This window comes from Bubalus kerabau, chromosome X, assembly GCF_029407905.1.
Source record: "Bubalus kerabau isolate K-KA32 ecotype Philippines breed swamp buffalo chromosome X, PCC_UOA_SB_1v2, whole genome shotgun sequence".
Lineage (NCBI taxonomy): Eukaryota > Metazoa > Chordata > Mammalia > Artiodactyla > Bovidae > Bubalus > Bubalus kerabau.
In genome coordinates, this window is record NC_073647.1 from 67284156 (window position 1) to 67308386 (window position 24231).

At 41.6% G+C, this 24231-nt stretch overlaps 2 protein-coding genes across 2 annotated transcripts; both read left to right on the plus strand.

Annotated features, from left to right (window-relative positions):
* The first annotated feature begins 289 nt into the window (after positions 1-289).
* On the plus strand, positions 290-2347 carry LOC129638744 (thymosin beta-15A-like). Its single transcript, XM_055563386.1, is given in 3 exon segments — positions 290-309; positions 311-387; positions 2310-2347. Coding segments are annotated over 3 exon segments (135 nt in total).
* A 17829-nt stretch (positions 2348-20176) lies between these two features.
* Positions 20177-20928, plus strand: LOC129638952 (late histone H2B.L4-like). The gene has a single exon (XM_055563723.1). The coding sequence runs from the start codon at positions 20272-20274 to the stop codon at positions 20734-20736; it is 465 nt and encodes a 154-aa protein (XP_055419698.1). The 5' UTR covers positions 20177-20271; the 3' UTR covers positions 20737-20928.
* The last annotated feature ends 3303 nt before the right edge of the window (positions 20929-24231 follow it).

A 24231-nucleotide genomic window follows, 5' to 3' on the forward strand; every position in this document is an offset into this window, starting at 1 on the left:
ATTTTGTCTCTTACTCCTTAGTATGATAATGGTTTTACCAGGTAAGGTTTTTTGTTTTTTTTTTTTTTTTTTTTCCAATTTTTTTTTCAGTCTTTTCATCAAGATAACTGTGGTGTTGGAAAAGACTCTCGAGAGTCCCTGGACTGCAAGGAGATCAAACCAGTCAATCCTAGAGTAAGCTCTGGGAGTTGGTGATGGACAGGGAAGCCTGGCGTGCTGCAGTCCATGAGGTCACAAAGAGTCGGACATGGTTGAGCGACTGAACTGAACTGAATTGAACTTCGTCAAAATGAGTGATGAGCCAGACTTGTGAAGTGGAGAAGTTTGACAGGTCCTAACTGAAGAAAACTAATACTAAAGGAAAAAACACTCTTCCCTCAAAGGAAAGTAAGTCATGAGGATTTTCTATTTGAGACAAACCATTGTGAAAATTAATAGATTCTCTTAAATACATGCTTTCTAGTAAATTTTGCCACAAAGTAAACAATAGGGTATCAGTTATTTAGTGTAACATGGCATTAGTCATTTAGTCATTCAGTTGTGTCTGACTCTTTGTAACCCCATGCACTATAGCTCATCAGGGTTCCCTGTCCTTGGACTTCTCCAGGCAAGAATACTGGAGTGAATTGAGTTCCTACTGCAGGGGGTCTTCCCCACCCAGGGATCAGTCCTGTGCCTCCTGCAATACAGGTAGATTCTTTACTTTGTGAGCCACCAGGGAAGCCCAATGTAACATTTAAAAATAGCAAAATTATTGCCATTTTACTTTGCTTATATAAGTAGTTCTTGCAAAATAGGCCTTAGAAGTAATGGAATACAAAAACTGATTTTGTTGGAACATTACTAAGAATCACATTAAAATCAATCTTAAAATATTGGAAGTAACATTAGAAATGTAAGAGTTTTGTCCAATTTTGGCTATTCATCATTTTTCTGCATCTAGCGTTTTGGGTCTTTTATCTCATCCATATGAATCAAACAAACTATGGTTTTGGCCTTCTCTACCTCACGACAGGATGAGGTGAGATAATCAGTTTAGATATTGGCTATACTCAAATCTCCCAGGGGTCAGGGGATCAGTTTGGCCCTCCCCACTTACAGCCTGCTGGAGAAACTCCAAGCCAAGGGAAACGTTTTGTCATGTAGCGTTATCTGAAAGTTCCAAAGTTAGTCAAGATTGTCTGAAAAGGCTTACCTTTCTGATCATATCAGTTCAGTTCAGTTCAGTCACTTAGTCGTGTCCAACACTGTGACCCCATGAACCACAGAACACCAGGCCTCCCTGTCCATCACCAACTCCCGGAGTACACCCAAACCCATGTCCATAGAGTCGGCAATGCCATCCAACCATCTCATCCTCTGTCGTCCCCTTCTCCTCCTGCCTCTAATCCCTCCCAGCATCAGGGTCTTTTCCAATGAGTCAACTCTTTGCATGAGGTGGCCAAAGTATTGGAGTTTCAGCCTCAGCATCAGTCCTTCCAATGAACACCCAGGACTGATCTCCTTTAGGATGGACTGGTTGGCTCTCCTTGCAGTCCAAGGGACTCTCAAGAGTCTCCTCCTACACCACAGTTCAAAAGCATCAATCCTTCGGCGCTCAGCTTTCTTCACAGTCCAACTCTCACATCCATACATGACCATGGGGAAAACCACAGCCTTGACTAGATGGACCTTTGTTGGCAAAGTAATATCTCTGCTTTTTAATATGCTGTCTAGCTTGGTCATAACTTTCCTTCCAAGGAGTAAGCATCTTTTAATTTCATGGCTGCAATAGTGATAGATAATTCTGAAGACAATGCTTCACTTGCCCCTCAGTCTCAGAGCAATCTGTGGAAAAAATGAAAACAGCATATGTCTACCTCTCAAATGGGGAAAAAAAATGTCTACAGTTGAGTCTAACAAACGTTCTGTTCATTACATTGCACACACACATACCTCACTGAGGATTTGTGGTTAGTGCCTTGGCATTCTAAATTTAAAGAAGGTATGGCCACCTCCCTGGTGGCTCAGACAGTAAAGAATCCGCCTGCAATGCGGAGACTCAGGTTCGATCTCTGGTTTAAGATGATCCCCTGGAGAAGGGAATGGCAATCCACTCCAGTATTCTTGCCTGGGAAATCCCATGTTCAGAAGAGCCTGGAGAGCTACAGGCCATGGGATTGCAAACAGTTGGACACGACTGAGTGACCAACATTTTCTTTCTTATGGCAGAGTCCAATGACTTGGCAATGAGCTCTTTTGGAAGAAATTGAACTTAACCTTAAGAAAATACCCTCATAATAATTTTTTTGCGTTTGATTTTCCCCCAGCTATCCAGCAGGAGAACGTGTGTGCTCAAACATCATAAAATGGGGACCTCCTTGCAAGAGCAAATTTCAACATTGAGTGTCTTGCTTTTGGCAAATCTTTATAGAGATTTTAGGTATCTTCTGATGTCTTCTCACCCATAACCCCTGGCTAAGAGGTCAGGGGTAGCCAATGTCCCCTCCCCTCATCTTAAAACTTCCATTGGTGCATAAATTCCAAAAGGCAGATGCTGTCAATAATCTCACAATTGATGATCTTTGTGTGTGTAGTCTGTACTCCCCCATAGGATAAGCTGCTTTTCACTTTCTACAACGATTTCCTCAGTTGTTTATAATCATTAAGTTGCATGGTTTTGCATCTTCTCACAATTTATTTTCACTTCTAATGAAGCAGCAAAATAATAATATAACCAATATGTTTAGCATGGGCTCCTGTGGTTCATTTCTGGTGGTCTTCTAAGGAATGAAAGTACACAAGGCTACTTTTCAGCCGAACAAAATGAGTGCAGGAAAGCTATTTTAGCAGATTTGGCTCTCAGGAAAGGCCCCTTCTGTCCAGATGAAGTGGGTCCTGACTTGGGGATTGTGTGGCTGAACCACAGCAACTCCATTTTGTCAGTTCCATCTTAATTCACACAGTCCTAACCTCCCCTCTTTTCACATGATTGAGCTTTAGCTTAATTTACAAGAAGTGAGTCCAAGCCAGATGAGTACCCTATCAACTTTTGCCCTTGCCTTCATCTGATGTGAGACCTGCAAGAGTGCTTTTGCTGACATAAATGGCTAATGGTCATGAAACCCCTGAGGGGAGGAGCCCCGATTCCAGTTGTTGCACCTGTGCTTCTGTCTTGTTGGTCAGATTCTACTTTTAGCTCTGGTCCCATTAAATTCTTTTGTACCCTTTTTGGCAGTCAGTGTGCAGTGCAGCTTCGAATGCCTCTGAATTATCTGTCGACTCTATCCTTTGTGCTTGTATGTGATTTACCCACAGTGAACTTCATAATTGCACTCCGTGGCATTGCTCCCTCTGTTTTTTTGGTCCCAAAGTTCCATCTCAGTTTGCAGGATATTATTCAGTATATGTGCCTCCCAACAGGGATGCTAAGTGCTTTTCCTGAAAGTTGGAATTATAAAGATAGAGAGCCTTGGGAGAAGAGGTCACGTAGACTAGCCCCTTTGTCTCAGAAATGAGGAAATGAAAACAAAGGGTCTGACTTGATCTTCTAAGGTGTATAAGGGCTGGAATTTTAGGGGGACTCTTCTTGCTTTTTGGAAAGTGCTTTTCAACTAAGGTCAGGGGACATGAAAGGCTGGGGTTGGATGGGGAGGGACAAGAGTCTCTTGCTAACACCCGCTTTGCTAAGCACATCACATCTTTCATTGGGCATCAGCTCAGATATCTAATACCTGTGAATGAGCTGCAGCACAGAACTTCTGGCCTGGTTCTTGTCCTGAACAGAATTCACTGTTTTATGAACCAAGTATTTTTGGTGTTTGTGGTGAGCACAGGTGCTATGAACCGAATTGGCTCCCCTCCAAAAAATTAATATGTTGGAGCCCTAACCCCAAGTGTGACTGGATCTGGAGATAGGGTATTTAGGTAATTAATTGAGATGGGGGCAGGGGCATAATTGGATAGGATTGTGGCCATACGGAAGAGGAAGAGATACCAGATCGTTCCCCTACATGTGAGGACCCAACAAGAAGATAACCACTAGTAATACAGAAAGAGAGGTTTCTCCAGAAACTGACACTGCTAGATCTTGATTTTGGCACTTCTAGCCTCCAGAACTGTGAGAAAATGAACTTCTGTTGTTTATGCCACCTAGTCTACAGTATTTTGTTATGCCAAGCCTAGCTGACTAATATAATCAGGAATACATATAAACAGATGAGCCCAGATCACTGCCCTAAAATGATACATTTACCACTTGAAATTTATAAGAACCAATCACCTATAATCCCACCAATTAGACATGTTAGCATTTAAGTGCCTAAGCATCCATACTGTGGTGTATTAATATTCAGATATTTTCTGACTAAAGGGGATTATGCTGTTGCTATTTGCAACCTGGAGTATTACCTTACCACTCCCTTCTAAGAGGTGACATTCTCGAATAATCAGTGGGTTTACAGAACGTGAAAACTATGGTCTCTGCAATAGCATAAACGTTCCTAAGCATAAAGGGGGTTGGGGGGTCACTTCTGCTCAAATATCAGTGAGGTGACACAATCACAGGTCTTAGAGTTGTTGTTCAGTTGCTAAGTTGAGTCTGATTCCTTGTGACCCATGGACAATAGCATGGTAGGCTCATCTGTCCTCTACTATCTCCTAGAGTATGCTCAAATTCATGTCCATTGAGTCGGTGATGCCATCTAACCATCTCCATTCTCTGCCACCTCCTTCTCCTTTTGCCTTCAATCTTTCCCAGTATCAGGGTTTTTACCAATGATTCGGCTCTTCAGATCAGGTGGCCAAAGTATCGGAACTTCAGTTTCAGCATCGCTCCTTCCAATGAACATTCAGTGTTGATTTCATTTAGGATTGACTGGTTTGATCTTACAGTCTAAAGGACTCTCAAGAGTTTTCCCCAGCAGCACAGTTCGAAAGCATCAATTCTTTGGTGCTCAGCCTTCTTTATGGTCCAAATCTAACATCTGTACATGACTACTAGAAAATCCGTAGCTTTGACTAGACCGACCTTTGTTGACAACGTGATGTCTCTACTTTATAATGCACTGGAATGCAAAAGTAAGGGCTACATGGAGTAACAGGCAAATTTGGCCTTGGAGTACAAAACGAAGCAGGTCGAAGGCTAACAGAGTTTTGCCAAGAGAATGCACTGGTCATACCAATCGCACTCTTCCAACAACACAAGCGAAGACTCTACACATGGACATCACCAGATGGCCAATACTAAAATCAGGTTGATTATATTCTTTGCAGTCAAAGATGGAGAAGCTGTATACAGTCAGCATAAGCAAGACTGGGAGCTGACTGTGGCTCAAATCATGAACTCCTTATTGCCAAATTCAGACTTAAATTGAAGAAAGTAGGGAAAACCACTAGACCATTCAGGTGTGACCTAAATCAAATCCCTTACAAGTATACAGTAGAAGTGACAAATAAATTCAAGGGATTAGATCTGATAGACAGAATGCCTGAAGAACTATGAACGGAAGTTTGTGACATTGAACAGGAGGCAGGGATCAAGACCATCCCCAAGAAAACGAAACGCAAAAAGGCTAAATGGTCGTCTGACGAGGCCTTACAAATAGCTGAGAAAAGAAGAGAAGCTAAAGGCTTCTCTTGGCCAAAACTCTGTTAGCCTTTTCCATGCTTCATTTTGTACTCCAAGGCCAAACTTGCCTGTCACTCCAGGTATCTCTTGACTTCCTGCTTTTGCATTCCAGTCTCCTATGATGAAAAGGACACCTTTTCGGGGGGGTTATTTATAAAAGGTCTCGTAGATCATTATAAAACCATTCAACTTCATCTTCTTAGGCATTAGTAGTTGGAGAATAGACTGGATGACTGTGATATTGAATGGTTTGTCTTGGAATGAACCGAGATCACTGTTGCTTTTGAAATTACACACAGGTACTGCATTTCAGACTCTTTTGTTGACTATGAGGGCTACTCCATTTAATGCAGATGACCCATAGTAGTAGATATAATGGTCATCTGGATTAAATTCACCCATTCTTGTCCATTTTAATTCACCGATTCCTAAATGAATATGTTCACCCTTGGCATCTCCTGTTTGACCACTTACAATTTACCTAGATTCATGGACCTAACTTTTCAGGTTCCTATGCAATATTGTTTTTTGCAGCATCAGACTTTTACTTTCACCACCAGACACATCCAAAACTGGGTGTCATTTCCACTTTGGCTCAGCCTCTTCATTCTTTCTGGAGCTATTTTTCTGCTGTTCTCCAGTAATGTATTGGATTCCCTACTGACCTGGGGGTTTCATCTTTCAGTGTAATATCTTATTGCCTTTTCATCCTGTTCGTGGGGTTCTCAAAGGAAGAGTGCTGAAGTGGCTCGCCATTTCCTTCTCCAGTGGACCGCATTTTGTCAAACACTCCACCTTGACCATCTATCTCGGGCGGCATCATATTATATCTCTGGAAATAAAATATGCTTTCCTTCACAATGTGGAACTATTAATATTTTGTTCGAAGCAAAATTAACTCTTCCTTGGAAGTTTAAGCAGATGCACCCTTGGAAGATTGCCATTTGGCCGACGGTAGCTCACTGATGACCTCCATTTCTTGAGTTGTTGCTTAAGTCCTTGTTGGATTCATTTCTATAATTTGGCTCATTTCTATATGATTTTACATTCTTACATGTATAAATATTTTTGCATGTATTACCAAAGATTATTGAAAAGATTGTGTTTTTAAATTATTTCACATTTATTTATATTTTTTCTGTCCCTAAGGAGGTTTCCTAGAGAATTAGGTGAATATATATTTTCCACCCATAGGTGTTCACCAGTTCTAGCTTTGGGAGTATTTTTAGAATCTAAGTATTATGAAGAAAACAATATTAAACTTGGGACATGATTAAGGAGGTGGAGACATGGTCAACCCATACTCTAAGGTGGGCAACCTCATAATGGGAGTATAACAACAATTCAAGTTTTCCTCAAGGAATAAGTGGTCCATGCCCACATAAGTCTTTCCAGACTGGGGGCCCTGTACCAGGAAGATAAGCCCCCAGAATGCTTGGCTTTGTAGGTCGGTAAGGCTCACTTTCAGGAGAGCCAGAGGGCTGTGGGAAATAGAGACTCTACCCTTACAAGGTGCACAGAAAATCTTAACAAGCTTGAGAACCTAGGACAGAAACAGCAATTTGAAAGAAGCCTGGGTTAAACCCATCTGCTGATCTTGGAGAGCCTCCTGGAGAAGTAGAAGGCAGCTGGAGCTCACCATGGGGATATAGACATAGGTGGCAGCCATTTGGGGGAGCTGGTTCTACCACGTGGACCCTGGTGCTAGAGCACCATTTTGTAATCCTCCTTCTAGCTTATTCGTGCTATAACCCAGACCTGATGAACATGCCTATCAGCACCAGTACTGGGATGCCTTAGGCCAAGCAAAAACCCAGGCAGAGATACAGACCCACCTTGAAACCCCTGAAGCCTGTAGTTACCCTGGAACCCAGCTTTGGCCACCCCAGGACCTGGCCCCACATACCAGTAGTCTAGAACTAGCTGCAGCACCAACCTCACCCATCAAGGGGTAGGCACCATCCCATCATACTCTGGACCCGAGTCCAGCTTACCGATGGGTTGAAACACCGGCTCCAGGACACTCAGGGCTATGCAGCCCACGTTCCCAGGACCCATCTTCATCTATCAGTGAGTTTGTGCTAGTCCTGGGAATCCCTGGGCCTCACCCTCCCCACAAGCAGGCCAAGACACAAGCTCTGTGACCCATGGGACCTGCAGCCAGAGACCCCAGGACCCACCTCTACCTGTCAGGGTGGTACCACCACCCACCAGTGGGGAGACACCAGCCCCAGAACCATCAGAGCCGTTCATCCTGCCATATCAGGACCCATCCCACAACAAAGCTGGCTGGTGCCTGCCCCAGGACCGCAAGGATGACTTGGGCTGCTCAGCCAGTGCTGAGGACTAGAATTTGGCTGTACCTACCTATGGGCTGAGGCCAGCTTCAGGACACCCCCAGGCCATGAGTCCTCCCACCAGCAAGCGAATACTGCATCTAGGACTCCCAGGCCTATAGCTACATACTCCAGAGCTCCTCGGGATCATTGGAGTCCAGATTTAGGATAAAGGAGTCCCCTTATCAGGGTTATTATTTATTATGTTGTGGAATACTAGAAAAACCATTTTTTATATTCGTTCATTTGGCTGCATCAGGTCTTAGTTGTGGCATGCAGGATCTAGTTCCCCAATCCGGGATTGAACCCAGGACCCCTCCCTGGGAGTGCAGAGTCTCAGCCACTGGACCACCAGGGACATCCCCTAGGAAAATCTGAAGAAAGAATTAGAAAAAATGATATGGTTCGCAGTGATATCAGGAAAAACTTCCATCAAATCAACTGCAATTAAATTTTTCTGGATGGGACCTTGACATGGTCTTAAACAAGCAGCATATAGTTTTGGGAGTGAAAAGCTCACTGCAGAGCCATCACAGATTCAAAACAGGACTGTGGACCCATAAGAAAACTAGCGTTTTACAAAATGACATAATTTCTGTTGTGTTCATTGTTGCTGCTTCAGTATCTCAGTGTCTGCCCACATGATATACAAATATTTTTCAGAACTTTTCTGGCATGCTGGTCAGAAATATAAACTATGTGTGAATTCCTGTGAATGAACCAGGATTTTTTGTGTGTGTGCTAGGTGTGCTTTCCATTCAGTGAATCCAATAACCAATACAGGCATTAAGAAACCAGTGCTACAACTGCACCATACGGGCCATGAAGCAGAAATGCAAGGGTGAGTGACACACATGACCTCTAGGAAGGAGGGAGGGAAAATGGGGTTCGATGGTAAAGGCCTGGAGGGGAAATGAGAATATGTTGTTTTTCACTTTAGAGGGTGATTGAGGAACGCAGACACCTAAAGACTAATCATGGTCTAACAGTGTTAGCTACTGAAAATTCAAATTAGAGCAAGGGCTTTACAGCTTAAATAAGAAACTATAAGTTCCAACCTTAGGAAAATAGTGTTAATTCGACAAGCATACCCCATTCAAACTTTGTTCAACTTTGTCTGTATTATAGAATTCATTGTAAAGCGTGTTCATTGAAACACTTTACAGAAATAGCTGAATTTGAAAGTTCAAGAAATAATTCCTGTTTCAGCCTTTCTGGTGATCTCTAGGGTCATTATCATTTTATTTACCTCTTTTATTCTCTAACTCTCTAAGAGATACGGCACAATAATCCAGAATTTTTATGTGGGAAATGGTGAACAAGTAAAGTGAAAAAACTGACAAGAAAAATCAAAGTTACCTCAATGAAACTTCTTTCAACATACCCCGTATTCAGAATTATTTAATATACATAAATGAGAAACCAAAAATAGTACAAAAATATCCGTTTACTTCTCCAGATCCCTGAATTCTGAACTTACTATTCCTATATGCTCAGATTTATCCAATTCTAATTTTTCACCTTCTATTTCTTATGACATTTAAAAGAAAATCCACTGGGGTCAGCAGATTGGCTTTACTATGTGCAGTATTGCAGACCCAAGTTTGGTTGGTAACAATTTTGGTAACCCAGATTGGACAGCAACCCTGAGTGTGCATCTCATCCATGGCACATCAACATCTGTTCAATGACAAGCCCTTGGGGCTGCCTCACAGACAAAGGTACTCAAGCAGCTGCTGGACAGGATCCAAAAGCAGCCTAGATCTAGATTCCACCTTCTGTTGGATGGAGCCCTTTCCCAATAGAGCTGGCTGCAAGCTCTAGTGTAACCAAAACCTAACGCTGGTTCACTGGTGAGTGGGGCTGGGTCCTGGCACAGCTGGCTGAGGAGTCCAAGGTATCTCAGAGCTGGTGCTGACCTGCTGGTGGGTGGGACTGAGGCCCAGGCTGTTCTAGGGCTACTAGCAGCTCCATGGTGGGCAGAGCTGGGTCCTGGGGCTCTGGCTGCAGGACCCTGGGTGTCCCAGGTCTAGTGCCTGTGCTCTCATGTGTGGGACAGATCCTAGGCACTGTGGTGGACAGGCTTGTGTCCAGTGGCACCTGTGGGCTCAGGGCATCATAAGGCACGCTGGATGCTGGTGGATGGGCCTGTGTCTCTGCCTGGCCAGTTACCTGATGTGAGACATTCAATCCTAGTGCCTATAGGCTGGTGGTCAGGAGCAAGGCTTGGTCCTGAGACTTATAAGCCAGGGGGAAGATGTCAAAAGGATACTTGCCAGCACCAGTGTCCATGTGGTAGAAAAAGCTTTCCAAAATGGATACCAGCAGTATCTATGTTCCCAGAGATAGCTCCAGTTTCTCCCTACATCTCCAGGAGACACTCCAAGATCAGTAGGTGAGTCTGACTCAGGCTCCTTTCAAATGACTGCTTCCGGGCTTCCCTGGTGGCTCAGAGGTTAAAGCGTCTACCTGTAGTGTGGGATACCTGGGTTCGATCCCTGGGTTGGGAAGATCCCCTGGAGAAGGAAATGGCAACCCACTCCAGTATTCTTGCCTGGGGAATCCCATGGATGGAGGAGCCTGGTGGGCTACAGTCCACGGGGTCGCAAAGATGAGTGACTTTAAACATAAACATGTCCTGTCTCTATTTTATTGATTTCTTCTCTGATCTTTATTATTTCCTTCCTTCTGCTGACCTTGGGCTTGGCTTGTTCTTTTTCTAATTCCCTTAGGTGGTAGGTTAGGTTCTTCATTGGAGATGTTCCTTGGTTTTTGAGGTAGGCCTGTATGACTATAAGCTGTCCTCTTAGAACTGCTTTTGCCGCATCCCATAGGTTTTGGAAAGATGTGTGTTTATTTTCATTTGTCTCCAGGTGTTTTCTAACTTCCTCTTTGATTTCTTCACTGATCCATGGGTTTTTTCCTATCATATTCTTTTCTCTGCATGTGTTTGTGGCTTTTTCTTTTTCTTTATGTAATTATTTTCTAATTTCATACAGTGTGGTTGCAGAAAATGCTTGGTGCAATTTCTGTTCTCTTAAGTTTGTTGAGACTTGGGTTTTTTGTGGCATAGCACGTGGTGTAGTCTGGACGATGTTCCACGTGCACTTATAAAGAATGTGTACTCTGCTGCTTTTGGATGGAATGTTGTGTTTATTACATCCAACTGGAGTAACATGACATTGAAGGCCACTGTGGTCTCCTTCTATCTAAACTATCTGTCTATTGCTGTAAGTGGGATGTTAAATTTCCCTAATATTATTGTATTCTTATACATTTCTTCCAAGAAATTTTAAACAGTAGATGATACACCGCTGGAGGGTGTATTGGTGTGTTAGAAAATAGATGAAAGAAATTATATAGAATACCTCATAGAAAGGTAAATGAAGTAAAAGATTAAAGAGATGCCAAGAGACTTAAGAAATGGACTAAGGAGTAATTAAGTGAATCTTGTAGGCATGCCAGAAGTGGTAACCTGGCTAAGTTTTAGAATAATAATATTCACGGAGAAAGAGTTGATACTTTTCCAGAATTTAGGAAGGCTATGTTTCCATAGATTCAGGAAGCACACCTGGACACATCATAGTAAGGCTACAGACAAAGTTAGCATATAGATTATAATAGCAAACAAAAAGCCACAGTGTCTACAGAGCCATGCCAAAGACTGTGACAGCAAATCTCCTTTCATAAACAAATGGTAGCCGAAAGCAAGTAGTGAGAGCCACCCACGTAATGTTGCATTCGTAGCCCAAGTATAAGGCTTCGATAGACTCAAAGATGGGCCACTCAGAACACCACAATAAGGACAGACCTACTGCCAGTCCTTAGTCATAAGCCACTTCAGGGGTACCTCAGCTGCACAGAGTTGCTTGGTCCAATGCCTTGTACTTCTAGAGTTGGCCCACTTCCAAGGACTGATCAAGGAGGCGTTATAAAGATCTGACTATGTTGGGCCAGTGTGAAGTGACTTTAATGGCTCATTTTACCTTCAGAATTCAGCACGGGGTCAGAAAATAATTGTGTAGCGTCTGCATTGGATATGCATGTCTTCCTCTGCCCACACTGGTCTTCTTCCCATCCTTTCCTTGGGCATTGAGAGTGCATAAATATCCTGCACACTAAACACCTTATCATCCTTACAACTTAATTCAGAGAAAAAGACATTGGAGACAATGTGAAAAATCATGATATTTACACCAGTAAACACTATTATTAGGGAAATTAAATAAACACTCTTGTTTAGGCTTCAGAGACACAGCAGAACAGGCCTCTGACTTTGCTTCTGACAAACCTGGACACTGCCCTGACTACTGCTGTGGGTGTCAGCCACATCTGCTGTGAGTGAGGAAGAGAAACACAATTGATAGATAGGAAGTGGATCTTGGAATTTGTTAAGTACCTGGAGGAGGTCTGGCCAACCATTCCAGGATTTAGCAACTTTCCGAGCTTTGCAGGACAAAGCAAACGGTATTGGAAAAAATTACCATCATGCCACAGCTGCAGTTTTGCTTACAGATTGAAGATGATAATCAGTTTGTGGCCTGGGATTATAAGCAGGGAACCCAGAACTGCATTCTTTGAAGTCTCACCCATGGAGTGGACGGGCTACCTGGGACCTTTTCCCGATTGGGGCTCCAGATGTGCTGTGTCACGTGGCTTCCCAGAGTTGTTTAAGTCTGAATGTTGTGCAAAATCCAGTTTGGCGATATATCCTCTGCCCTATTTCTCTCTCTTTTTTCATGTTAGTATATTGCAAGTAAGTTAGATAATTCTCTAATAAATACGTGTATTGTTTATTTGTATATACTGAGTGGCTCGTTTTGTTAACAAATCCTTTGAACCTGAGATGAAAGTGAAAACTTTCGATAAAACAACTATGGTAAAGGAACTCCTAAGAAATGTTTGTCACTTCTGGTAGGCCGAGGAGATGTATTTTCTTAGTCCATTTCTTAGGTTTCTTGACCTCCATTTAATTCTTTTATTCTCTTTATGAAGTATTTTGTAGTATTTCTTTCATGTATCTTCTAGATCGTATATTCTCTCTCCATTTCTGTCTCAGCTGTTTAAAATGTCTTTACTCTTCTGTTACGATGTTCAGTACTAGAAAGCTTATTTGCCTTCTGATAATTAGCTATTTATTACTCATGTTTCATGTATCTTATCATCTATTTAAATATGTTAGGTACATTTCTTGTACTTCGTATCTGATTATTAGTCTTTACAGGTTTCCATCTTGGTTTATTGTTTACACTGATGCTGTCATTTTGGAGGGCGGAGTTGTATTTGTTTCAGTTCAGTTCAGTTCAGTCGCTCTTCCCGACCTGTCCTGTCAGACTCTTCCCGACCCCGGGGCTTTAATTGTAGGAATACTTGTAGAAGCCTCAATTAGGGTTAAGCTCCGCTAGACACAATTAGATTTGCATTTGCCATACATGTGCAGACAGAAATTACTTGGGCCATGCTGATAGTATTACTTAGAATACCAAAGCTACATCAGGGCACTCTTTTGGTTACAAATTCTTTAGCAACATTTTATTCCTCACCCATAGCTAAGGACAAAAATTAGAATTTTCTTTGGTCCTTCCTTTCTTATGAGAAAGAAAGTCCAGTTTTCCCACTATGGGTACAGTCAATTAATCATTTAGAATTATGTGTGTGTGTCAGCTGTCTATTGATTTGAGCCACTTTTCAAGCACATCTGAGTATTTAAAATTCTGTTTCACATAACTTGGTATATTACAATTTATAATGGGAAGATTTTAAATTTTTTAACACAATTTCCAAATGTGAAAAGTAAATATCTGTTAAAAATATGAACCATCCTAAGACCACTCAGTGATAAGCACCTGATACCTAAGCTACACTGCAAAGTTCCAGGCAGCCTTCACACACATACCTGGTGCAGAAAGGGGCCTCTTTTCTTGTGGGGAGGTCTAGCAGGACAGACTAACCCTTTCCATGGTAGCTCTATGTCCTCAAACAGCAAGGCAGAAGGACATTCCTTCTTAAACCTTAGGCTGGTAAATTGCCTAATACAATTTCCACCATTTTTACTCATTGCTCAAAATAATCAAAGGCTTCATCAGCTCAAGAGGAGGGGGAAACAGACAAGACTTCTTATTGGAAGGAGTACTCAGGGACGAGCAATATTCCTGACTCTAATAGCCACTGAAATCAAAGTCAAGCTTCTTGAGATATTTTTGGGTGTCATACACAGGGTAAGGCTATAGAAATAAGTGTTTTGTTCACTATACTATGGTGATTTCTTTGGATTGGTTTACTTTACTTCCTACTAGGAGAGGGACACCTACTATTTAGTGGAATCTTATACTGCATGCCACAGCTTTCACACTAAAGTGGACTGAAATTTCTAACCATTATAGACATCCTCTCCCACTTGTAGGGCCATTTATGAAGACAAAGAAACACGCAGGTAGACAGCATGGAGAATGTAAGTACAGATTTCTTGGTGAAAGGAACTCAGACAGACCTGGCCTGAATAACTAGTTTTTCTGATTTAGGAACACAGAGTTTTCTCATATACCTCATGGCCCTCTTCTTTTTGGGTCCTCTAATATCTGACATTTATTTGTAATCCGCCTTCTCAATTGTGAAAAGTGCATATCCACAGAGCCATAAATGGGGCAGTTTTGAGGAAAAAAATTAGGGAGAGGGAAAAGCATAAAAAGCTGCCCTTGCATGATGTTGGAGTTTGGTTAAGGGAAACACTTCATTATGTGTTTTTCACTTGAATTATTTTCCAGAGGGAGATTTGAGATCATTGGAGGTCATTCTTTTATGTCGAGATATTTCCTACCAAGCAGGCTCATCAAGAGAAGCATGGTTTCTGTAATCCTCTGATAGAATCACTCAAAGGCAAAACCATGCATAATAATGGATCAGACACTGAAGTGAGGTTCAGGAAATCACCTGGATCCTGGTGTCAGTTCTAATTCAGTAGCTATGTGGCTCTGGGTAATGCTCTTCACCTACCAGAATATGGTAAAGGACTCGAGTTTTCAGACAGTTATATTACACGGATATATTACATAAGCCAGTCGATTTACTTCCACAAGTACAGTAACCTTGCATGTTACTCCTACTTAAAACAAACTTCCCTCAGGTGCATGACAAAATACCTGCTCAAGCATCAGACCTACCATGCTATATGACTTCTGCTTATCTTCACTTCTCAAAGATTGATGAATTTCACAATGCCTCTGTCTAGAGGAATACTGCAGTTATTTCTGCAGTATTCTGCTGAACGAGGTTCAGCTCTCGTTTATGTTTTACAATAAATTCTATCATACAGATTATGTTGAAAAACATTTGAACTCTTTCCCTAGGGTTGAAACTTATAGTTTGTTATTTAAGCAGTAAAACCCTTGTCCTAATTTGTGCTTGCAGTAGCCAGCGCCGCTAGGTCATGATTATTCTTTAGGTGCCTGTTTTCTTCAATCACCCTGTCAAGTGAGCAATTATATATGCTCATTTCCTCTCTTGGTCTTCAGCACTGAACCCCATTTCTCTCTCCCTCCTTCCTAGGTGTCAAGTGTCATTCACCCATGCACTTCTGTCTTCATGGACTACATGATGCAGTTGTAAAACCGGTTTCCTAATGCCTGTATTTGATTATTGGATTCACTACATGTGAAACACACCTAGACCAATAAAAATATGCCAGTGGGTTAGGTTTGCTGACAGGAATTCTCACATAATAACAATGTGTAAGAATTGAGTGGAAAAACATTTGTATGTCATATGGGTAAACACTGGGATATTGAAAGCAGCAACAATGAGCACAATAGAAATGACATGATTCTGTGAAATGATGTCTTTTTCCTATGGGTCCACAGTTCTCTTTTCAAAAATGCAATGGCTCTGAAATGAGCTTTTCATTTCCAAAATTATATTCAGATTGTCTACAGTCATCTCAAGGTCCCACCTAGAGATAGTTTCTTGCCATTGCTTTGGTGGAAGAATTTCCTGGTCTCCTTGGGAATTATATGCTTTTTTAAAAGTTCTCTCATAAGATTTCTCTAATTTTCCACAAAATGCTAAATAATATTCTTGATAATTGGACTCACATTTCCTAAATATTTACTGCAGTGACCAAAGAGAGCCCTGGAGGTATAACAGCCCATCAGAGTTCTTCTATATTGGACCCAAAGATACAGACCTTCATTGCCCATTCTTGAAAAGGCACTGTCCACTTCACACCTGTACTACTCAGGGAGGCTCTCTCTAGTATCTTGCCACAGGACCTAAATTCTTTTTCTTTATCTCATGAGGTTCTGCCAGTTTAAAGAAAGCTTTTGGTTTTTTCTGTCATGTAGAGCCCTGTCCTTTTCCTGAAGGGCTCAGGAAAAGTTTGATTTCGTGGATTATCAGAATTTCATGTCAATCTTTGGCTCAGAGTGGTGTATTTACAGGTTCTTATATCCTGCTACTGCTGCTGCTAAGTCGCGTCAGGCGTGTCCGACTCTGTGTGACCCCACAGACGGCAGCCCACTAGGCTCCTCTGTCCCTGGGATTCTCCAGGCAAGAATCCTGGAGTGGGTTGCCATTTCCTTCTCCAGTGCATGAAAGTGAAAAGTGAAAGTGAAGCCGCTCAGTCGTGTCCGACTCTTTGCGACCCATGGACTGCAGCCTACCAGGCTCCTCCGTCCATGAGATTTCCCAGGCAAGAGTACTGGAGTGGGGTGCCATTGCCTTCTCCTGTTATATCCTACCCAATAGGAAATAATTACAACTGTAGGTGTAAAGACTCCTTTGTAACAATTGAAAATGACACACTATCTTCTCGCTCACAGAGAGAAAAAGAAATAAAATACTAAAATGAAATTACTAAACATTCACAGAATTGTGAAAATGACTGGGGTGGGGCCACCTTGTTTCTCATAAGTGGTCACCAGTGTTCTCTTAATAAGATGGAAGAGGCAGGAAATATTCCCATGTTTAGTTCAAAATACATATCTCCTATGGGTTGAATTTGTGCCTCTAAAATTAATGTATCTATGCCATAAACACTCATATTCGTATGTGATCATATTTGGAGATGAGTATTTACCAAGTAAACAAGTTCAAATATGTTCATTAGAGTAGGTCTTAATCTAAAGGAGTTATATCCATATAATAAGGGAAAATCAGACACAGACACATAACACATAGGAAAGAAAATGTGGACAGGTATAGGGGGATTTCAGTTATCTGCAGGCCAAGGAGAAGCTTCACACCTTGCATAAGATCAACCCAGATGAAACCTTGATTTGGACTTAGAACCTCCACAAGTATGAGACAATAAACGAATGTTGTTTAGGTGACCTAATCACTAGCATTTTGTACAGGAGCTCTAGAATACTTGAGAAAGTGTTGAACGTGTTAATCGCTCAGTCATGTTCGACTCTTTGTGACCCCATGGATTGTAGCCTACCAGGCTCCTCTGTCCATGGAATTTTCCAGTCAAGAATACCGGAGTGGGTTTCCATTTCCTACTCCAGGGAATCTTCCAGACCCAGGGATTAAACCTAGGTCTCCTGCATTGCGGTGGATTCTTTACTACCAGGCCATTTCCTAATCCTTATATATAAATGACCTTGATTAGTTTTATAAGACCAACTATAAAGTAGATAATCGTGCTTGTTACCCTACTGTCAAAGTAGATAAATAATCAAACTTGTTACCTGCTGTCACCAGACCTGAACACCCCAGGAAGACAGTTATTGGTTCAGTCAGGAAAACCTCACTGTAGAGTGGTTCAGTGACTGCGGCTACCAGTTCGAGTCCCTCCTTGGCTGACATGGAGTCAACATGAACTTTTTAGCTTCTCTGACTGCATGAAGGCTCTCACCATCCCTATGATGTTAAGTTGCAAATCATGAAGGTTTTCCACTTCAAAAACAAGAGAATGAGGGCTGAAAAAGAATGACATTAGATCATCTGAACGCATTAGGGTAGAAACTTGTGATTCTAGGAAGCGTGAAATGGGTTTTTTTCCCCTGAATTTTCTGTTGCACTTAACTTCTATGCTGTGTCGGAGTCCTTTTTTTATGTGAATCCATAAACAATGGTACTGTTGAGAAGGTTTCTGAATGGAGTATGCCTATCCTATCAACACCGTCATTTGTGAGTTGAGACCGGCAATTGTTATTTAAGCCGTGAAGCCATTTCCCTTATTTTGCTTTTACAGTGAACCACAACATTGCAAGGTGATTGCTCACTGGGCTCTCTTATTTCCTCAATCATCAACTCAAGTGAATAATTACTAGTGTTACTCCTCCTTCCAATCTTCAACATCAAACTCTGTTTTTCCCAACTCCATCCTAGATTTCCTGTGTATCAGAGACTTTTGAGGTCCCAGTTATCCCCTCAAAATCCAATTGTGGTTGTTTTCAGTGGGTTTTTTTTTTTTTTTTCTCATATAACTGCTGTGTTCATTTAATTTCTGAATTTACAAATGTGAAAGAAACACAGCTCATTAAAATAGCTAATGGATTCTTAAAATACAATATATGTATTATATTTAGGTCTTCAGTCAATTTTAAGTTTATTTTTGTATATGCTGCTAGAGACTGTTCTAATTTTACTTTATTGAATGTAGCTATCCAATTATCCAAGCACCGCTTATTGAAGAGACTGTCTTCTCTCCATTTGTACATTCTTGCCTTTTTAAATTGCAGATTAATTGATCATGGACTGCAAGGATATCCAACCAGTCAATCCTAAAGGAAATCAGTCCTGAATATTCATTGGAAGGACTGATGCTGAAGCTGAAACTCCAATACTTCTGACATGATGTGAAGAACTGACTCCTTGGAAAAGCCCCTGGAGCTGGGAAAGATCGAAGGCAGGAGAGAAAGGGAAGACAGAGGATAAAATGGTTGGATGGCATCACAGACTTGATGGACATGAGTTTGAGTAAGTTCTGAGAGTTGGTGATGGACAGGGAAGCCTGGCATGCTGTCGTCCATGGGGTCACACGTGACTGAGAGACTGAACTGAACAGAATTGACCACAAGCCCATAGGTTTATTTCTGGGCTCTCCTGTTCCACGGATCCATGTGTCTATTTTTGTGCCAGTATTACACTGATTGGATTACTGTAGTTTTCTGTTATAGTCTGAAATCAGGGAACCCGATTCCTCTAGTTCTGGTCTTCTTCCTTAAGATTGTTTTGGCGATTCAGGGTCTTTCATCTTTCCATACAAAATTTAAAATTGTTTGTTTTAGTACTGTGGAAAGTGCCCTGATATTTTCATAGGAATTGCATTGAATATGTGGATTGCCTTTGATAGCATGGTTTTTTAAAGAATATCAATTCTTCCAATCCATAAACAAGGTAAGCCTTTCCTTCTGTTTGTATTAGCTTCAATTTCTTTGATCAGGGTCTTATTCTTTCTAAGTACAGGTCTTTCACCACCTTAGGTACCTTTATTCCTAGGTGTTTTATCTCTCTCTCTTTTTATTCTTTTTCTCTCACTCTGGTGGTTTTTCAGCAATAAGAGTGATCATTTTTTGAGAAATAACCACTATAAATCATTAATCAATTCCAGATGGTGTGGTATTTGGGGGACCTAAATAATGTTTAAGAAAACAATTTAAAATTTGCAAAATGTTAAATATTTTTAGTAAGTATTCCTATTTCTGTTTGTGTTCTGTATTTGGCAAATGGGATTTTGTCATTCTCTTCATAGTGATCATTGGCTTTGATAAGTTTTGGAGATAATAGCTGGTCAACTAATTCCTATGATTTTCAGGAGCACTCTGCTGAGGAAGTCAGGAGTTTCTGCTCATGGGACTGTAGGTCAATCAGAAGGAAAAGATTCTGTGTTGGAGTAAAATGTCTACCAAGTGACCTGAGTCACTCTGATGTCTGAAAGAGCTTGAGTTATGGAGGTCAGTCAGACTCTTTCAGGAAGCTCTAACTGATTATTACATTTTTCAACTTAGATGACTTTGGTGACATCTTTGAAACTTCGCATGCATCAATAGTAGACATAAATCAGCTGAGGTGAATAGATAACTGTCTCCTTCACGGGGCAGTGTTCAAAGATTTTTCTGGTGGAAGTCGTGGAAAGTTTAAAGATACCACTGAGTTTGACTGACTGTGTGGTTAAACGTGGGGGAGGGGCGGTGGGAGTTGGGGGTGGAGCATCCAGTGTCACGTGGCATGGGCTGCCATAGTAACAGGCCTCCTGTCCTGCATTTTATCCAATCAGATATGGACAGTGTTTGTGACGTCAGGGCGAGCAGGGCCTATAAACTCCGCAAACTGCCTTCAACCCCCGCATGTCCTTTCCTCTGAGTAGTGGGGACTGGTGGCTCCGACATGGCTCAACCATCCTCTGACAAATCTGAGGAAGACCCTGGCACCAACGAAGCTGGAACCTCCAAAATAGAGCCCTCTGAAACAGAAACCTCAGAATCGGAGCCCTCCGAACCGGAGCCCTATGATGCTAAGCCAAAGAAGGTGAAACGGAAGACAGCTAAGGGCCGCCGCTGCCATCAGGACAACTTTGCAAGCTTCGCCACCTATTTCCCCAGGGTGCTGAGGCAAGTGCACACCGGCCTGAGTCTCTCTCACGAGGCCATGAACGTCCTGGATTCGTTTGTGAAGGATATGTTTGAGCAGATCGCGGAAGAGGCCGGGAGCCTGGCCCACTCCAACAAGCACTGCACCATCACGAGTGGAGACATCCAGAGAGCTGTGCGTCTTCTCTTGCCTGGGGAGATCGGCAAGTACGCAGTGTCCGAGGCCACCAAGTCGGTCATCAGATACAACACCCACAGGTGAACTGCCTCATGACCACTGCAACATCGCAAACCAAAGACTCTTATCAGAACCACTCGAAGGGAAAAGACCTGTAGTGATAAAGAGCCACGTCCATCCACTCTGGGTTCTTTACGTAAGCCCTACTTTCCATCTTTAAAACATTTCCATCCCAAGGAAAACATTAAAAACCTCATCAAGTTTGCTTCAATAACAGTTGGTTGTGCCATTTGTTCGATGGAAAACCGTGTACTATTTTCTTAACGTATTGCAACTCGTCGCTTTCCTAAATGGTTATTTCTATTCGTGGTTTCTCAGTCAGCGATTTTAAGGATCTTTATGGTCAAAATTCTTTCCCTAAAAGTTTCATTGGCCTTTTTCATTTTCATTCTCCCACCTATATTTAGGTATCATCTAGGGATTTTTATACGGGGTATGCTGCTGCTGCTACTGCTGCTAAGTTGCTTCAGTCGTGTCCAACTCTGTGCGACCCCACAGACGGCAGCCCACCAGGCTCCCCGGTCCCTGGAATTCTCCAGGCAAGAACACTGGAGTGGGTTGCCATTTCCTTCTCCAAAGCATGAGAGTGAAAAGTGAAAGTGAAGTCGCTCAGTCGTGTCCGACTCCTAGCGACCCCATGGACTACAGCCTACCAGGCTCCTCCATCCATTGGGTTTGCAACCAATAAAGAGCAGTGTGTGCTTCCCGGGTGGCTCAGCGGTAAAGAATCTGCCTACAATGCAGGAGTTGCAGGAATGGCAGGTTCGATCCCTGGGTCAGAAAGATCCCCTGGAAGAGGGCATGGCAACCCACTCCAGTATTCTTGCCTGGAAAATCCCATGGACAGAGGAGCCTGGTGGGCTACAATCCATAGGGTCTGAAAGAGTCAGAAACGACTCAAACGACCTAGCATGCCGGCATCCATTTCTTGGGGCTTCGCAGTTGGCATCAGTGGTAAAAAACCTGCCTGCAATGCAGGAGACACAGGAGCCCCGGGTTTGATCCCTAGGTGGAGAAGGTTCCCTGGAGGAGGGCATGGAAACCCACTCCAGTATTCTTGCATGGATAAGCCCCATGAACAGAGGACCCTAGTGGGCTCCAGTCCATGGGGTCGCAAAGAGTCCGACATGACTCAAGAGGCTTAGCACATACAGATGCATCCAATTCTTGTTGTGGGACATGTCTCTAGCTCTTTGCATCGGTAAAAGAGGAGGATGTTCAGCAATTAAGAGAAATAAGATGACTCCTTTTTCTACCTCAAGTATTTGACTGCTAATGCTTAAGAAAATACTTACTGAATTTAATGTCCATTGTGTTTTCTTCTTGGTGCATTGACATTTTTTTCCCTATAGGTATATTGCTGAATCTCAAAGTAGTTGGTGATTTTCCTATCCTTTTTTTTAAAAGATTGATTTCAAGCTTACTACATCCTTGGAGAGAGATAAAGCACTCTGCGATTTCAGTCCTTTGTAATTTAGTATGGTTTTCATTAGAACTTAATATTTCATTTTATTTTATACTACTCATTTTGAACTTTAAAATAAGCAACAAATATATGCTGTACAGCTCAGAGAAATACAACAATTATTTATTAATAAATGTGAACAGAGTATTATATATAAAACAATTGAATCACTAAGTTGTAAACCTGAACAAATAGAATATTGTAACTCACAAATACATCCATAAAAATTTTTAAGTTAAAACAAACTTTTCAGTACGACAGGATTTGGATGTGGAAATCTGTGAAGGATGTCACTCTCAGCCAAACAATGAGAGAAAAGCGAGGAGGAAATACAAAATTCCAACCTTGCCTTGATCCCAGTTATAGCGTCTTCTCTAGGTCTTTCATGATAGAGTTTTATGGGGAGGGAGGAGGGAGGAGGATTCAGGATGGGGAACACATGTATACCTGTGGCGGATTCATTTTGATATTTGGCAAAACTAATACAATTATGTAAAGTTTAAAAATAAAATAAAATTAAAAAAAAATAAAAATGTAAAAAAAAATAAAAAAATAAATTATTTTCCTAGTATTTTAATTTCCCATTTTATTCTCGTTCTCCCAATGTGTATTATGGAATTCTTCAGAAGCATTTCATGTGTGATATGCAATAGATAAAGTGAAGAAACTGATATACTGATACACCCATCCACTACCTCTAGTATACTTGTCCCACATATCCCAGTTTATTTATTTATTTCCTTGTTAATCAAACATTTAAATATATGAATGGGGGTGGATATATAGTACAGAAATGGCAAAACAAAAATTTCACACACATTTCAATTTTGTAATTCCCTAGGTTTTGAAATTGTTTTAGAAATTCATACAGATGTATCTAATCAGTTATTTTCTAGCAGAGAATCTTTTGATCTTTAAAACACAAACTTTCATGACGTGCAATTTTATATCCATCAGAGGGAGTCCAGAGAAAACATTCCAAGCATCTATCTCCACTGGTACAGCCAATGGGGGACTGGCAGCCCGTGAGCCACAGCTGTTGACTCCAAGTGTGGTTGAGTGACCAGAGCTCAAGGGATAATAGCCTTTCTATGAAAATCAGACTGGAGATTAATGGGGAAGGAACTGGGGTACTGTGCCAGTTCACTAAGACACTGCTATCGTGCTTTGTGTATTTTGTGTTTGTAAATACAGAAATGCAATAGGATCAGTTTTGAAAGATGTTACAGATGCAGCATAATTGGTCTAGAGAGTGAAGACTGGGAGCGTAAGGGAGGACAACACTTAAGAAATCTAGAAAGAAGAAAAGAAAATTGGAATTTTGTTATTGTTGTTGAAGGTGGAAGGGGGAGTAGCGATCCTGATTATACACTTTAGTGGGCCCTTTTGGAAAGAAGGGCAGCTAGTGCCCACACCCAATGGTGTGGTTTACTGTGAAGAGGAAATGAGGGAAAACCTTCCCTGCTTAATCAACAAATTATAATTATCAATGCATGGAAAATAGTATTGATAGGTCAAATATACCTCACTGAAACTCTTTTCTCCATTACCTGTGTTATGCAATTCATTTGAAGTGCGGATTCAAAAACAGTGAATGAATAACTAAATCCTTGTAAGGAAAAAAAATATTACAGATTCTAATCTACTTGGAAAAATCTTATTCTAACTGAATGGTCTACTCTAACTTGTTCAGGTAACCTGTCCCTTTTCTTGTCCAGGCTTTACTCTTCAAGTTTTGAAAATGACAACCCTAGTGATATTACCCTCTGAGAGTGGGACGTCCAGTCAGAGAAGTGCAAAGGCCACTCTGCTCTGAATTAGCCAATCAGGGACCAGCCTGAGTGAGCCACAGCCATTGTTCAAAATGTTCATTGTCTGAAGTTCAAGCCTGTTTTCCCGTGTCCATGGAGTACATCCCTTCCTGGATGTTCAGCTTTGGTAACAGGGATGGTATCCCGTGCCATTCTTTGCCTGCACTGTCTTTGCTGAATTGCTTGAATGAGTCTAATTGTGGAGATTTAATAATATCATATTAGTTACCTGGGCTAATGTAC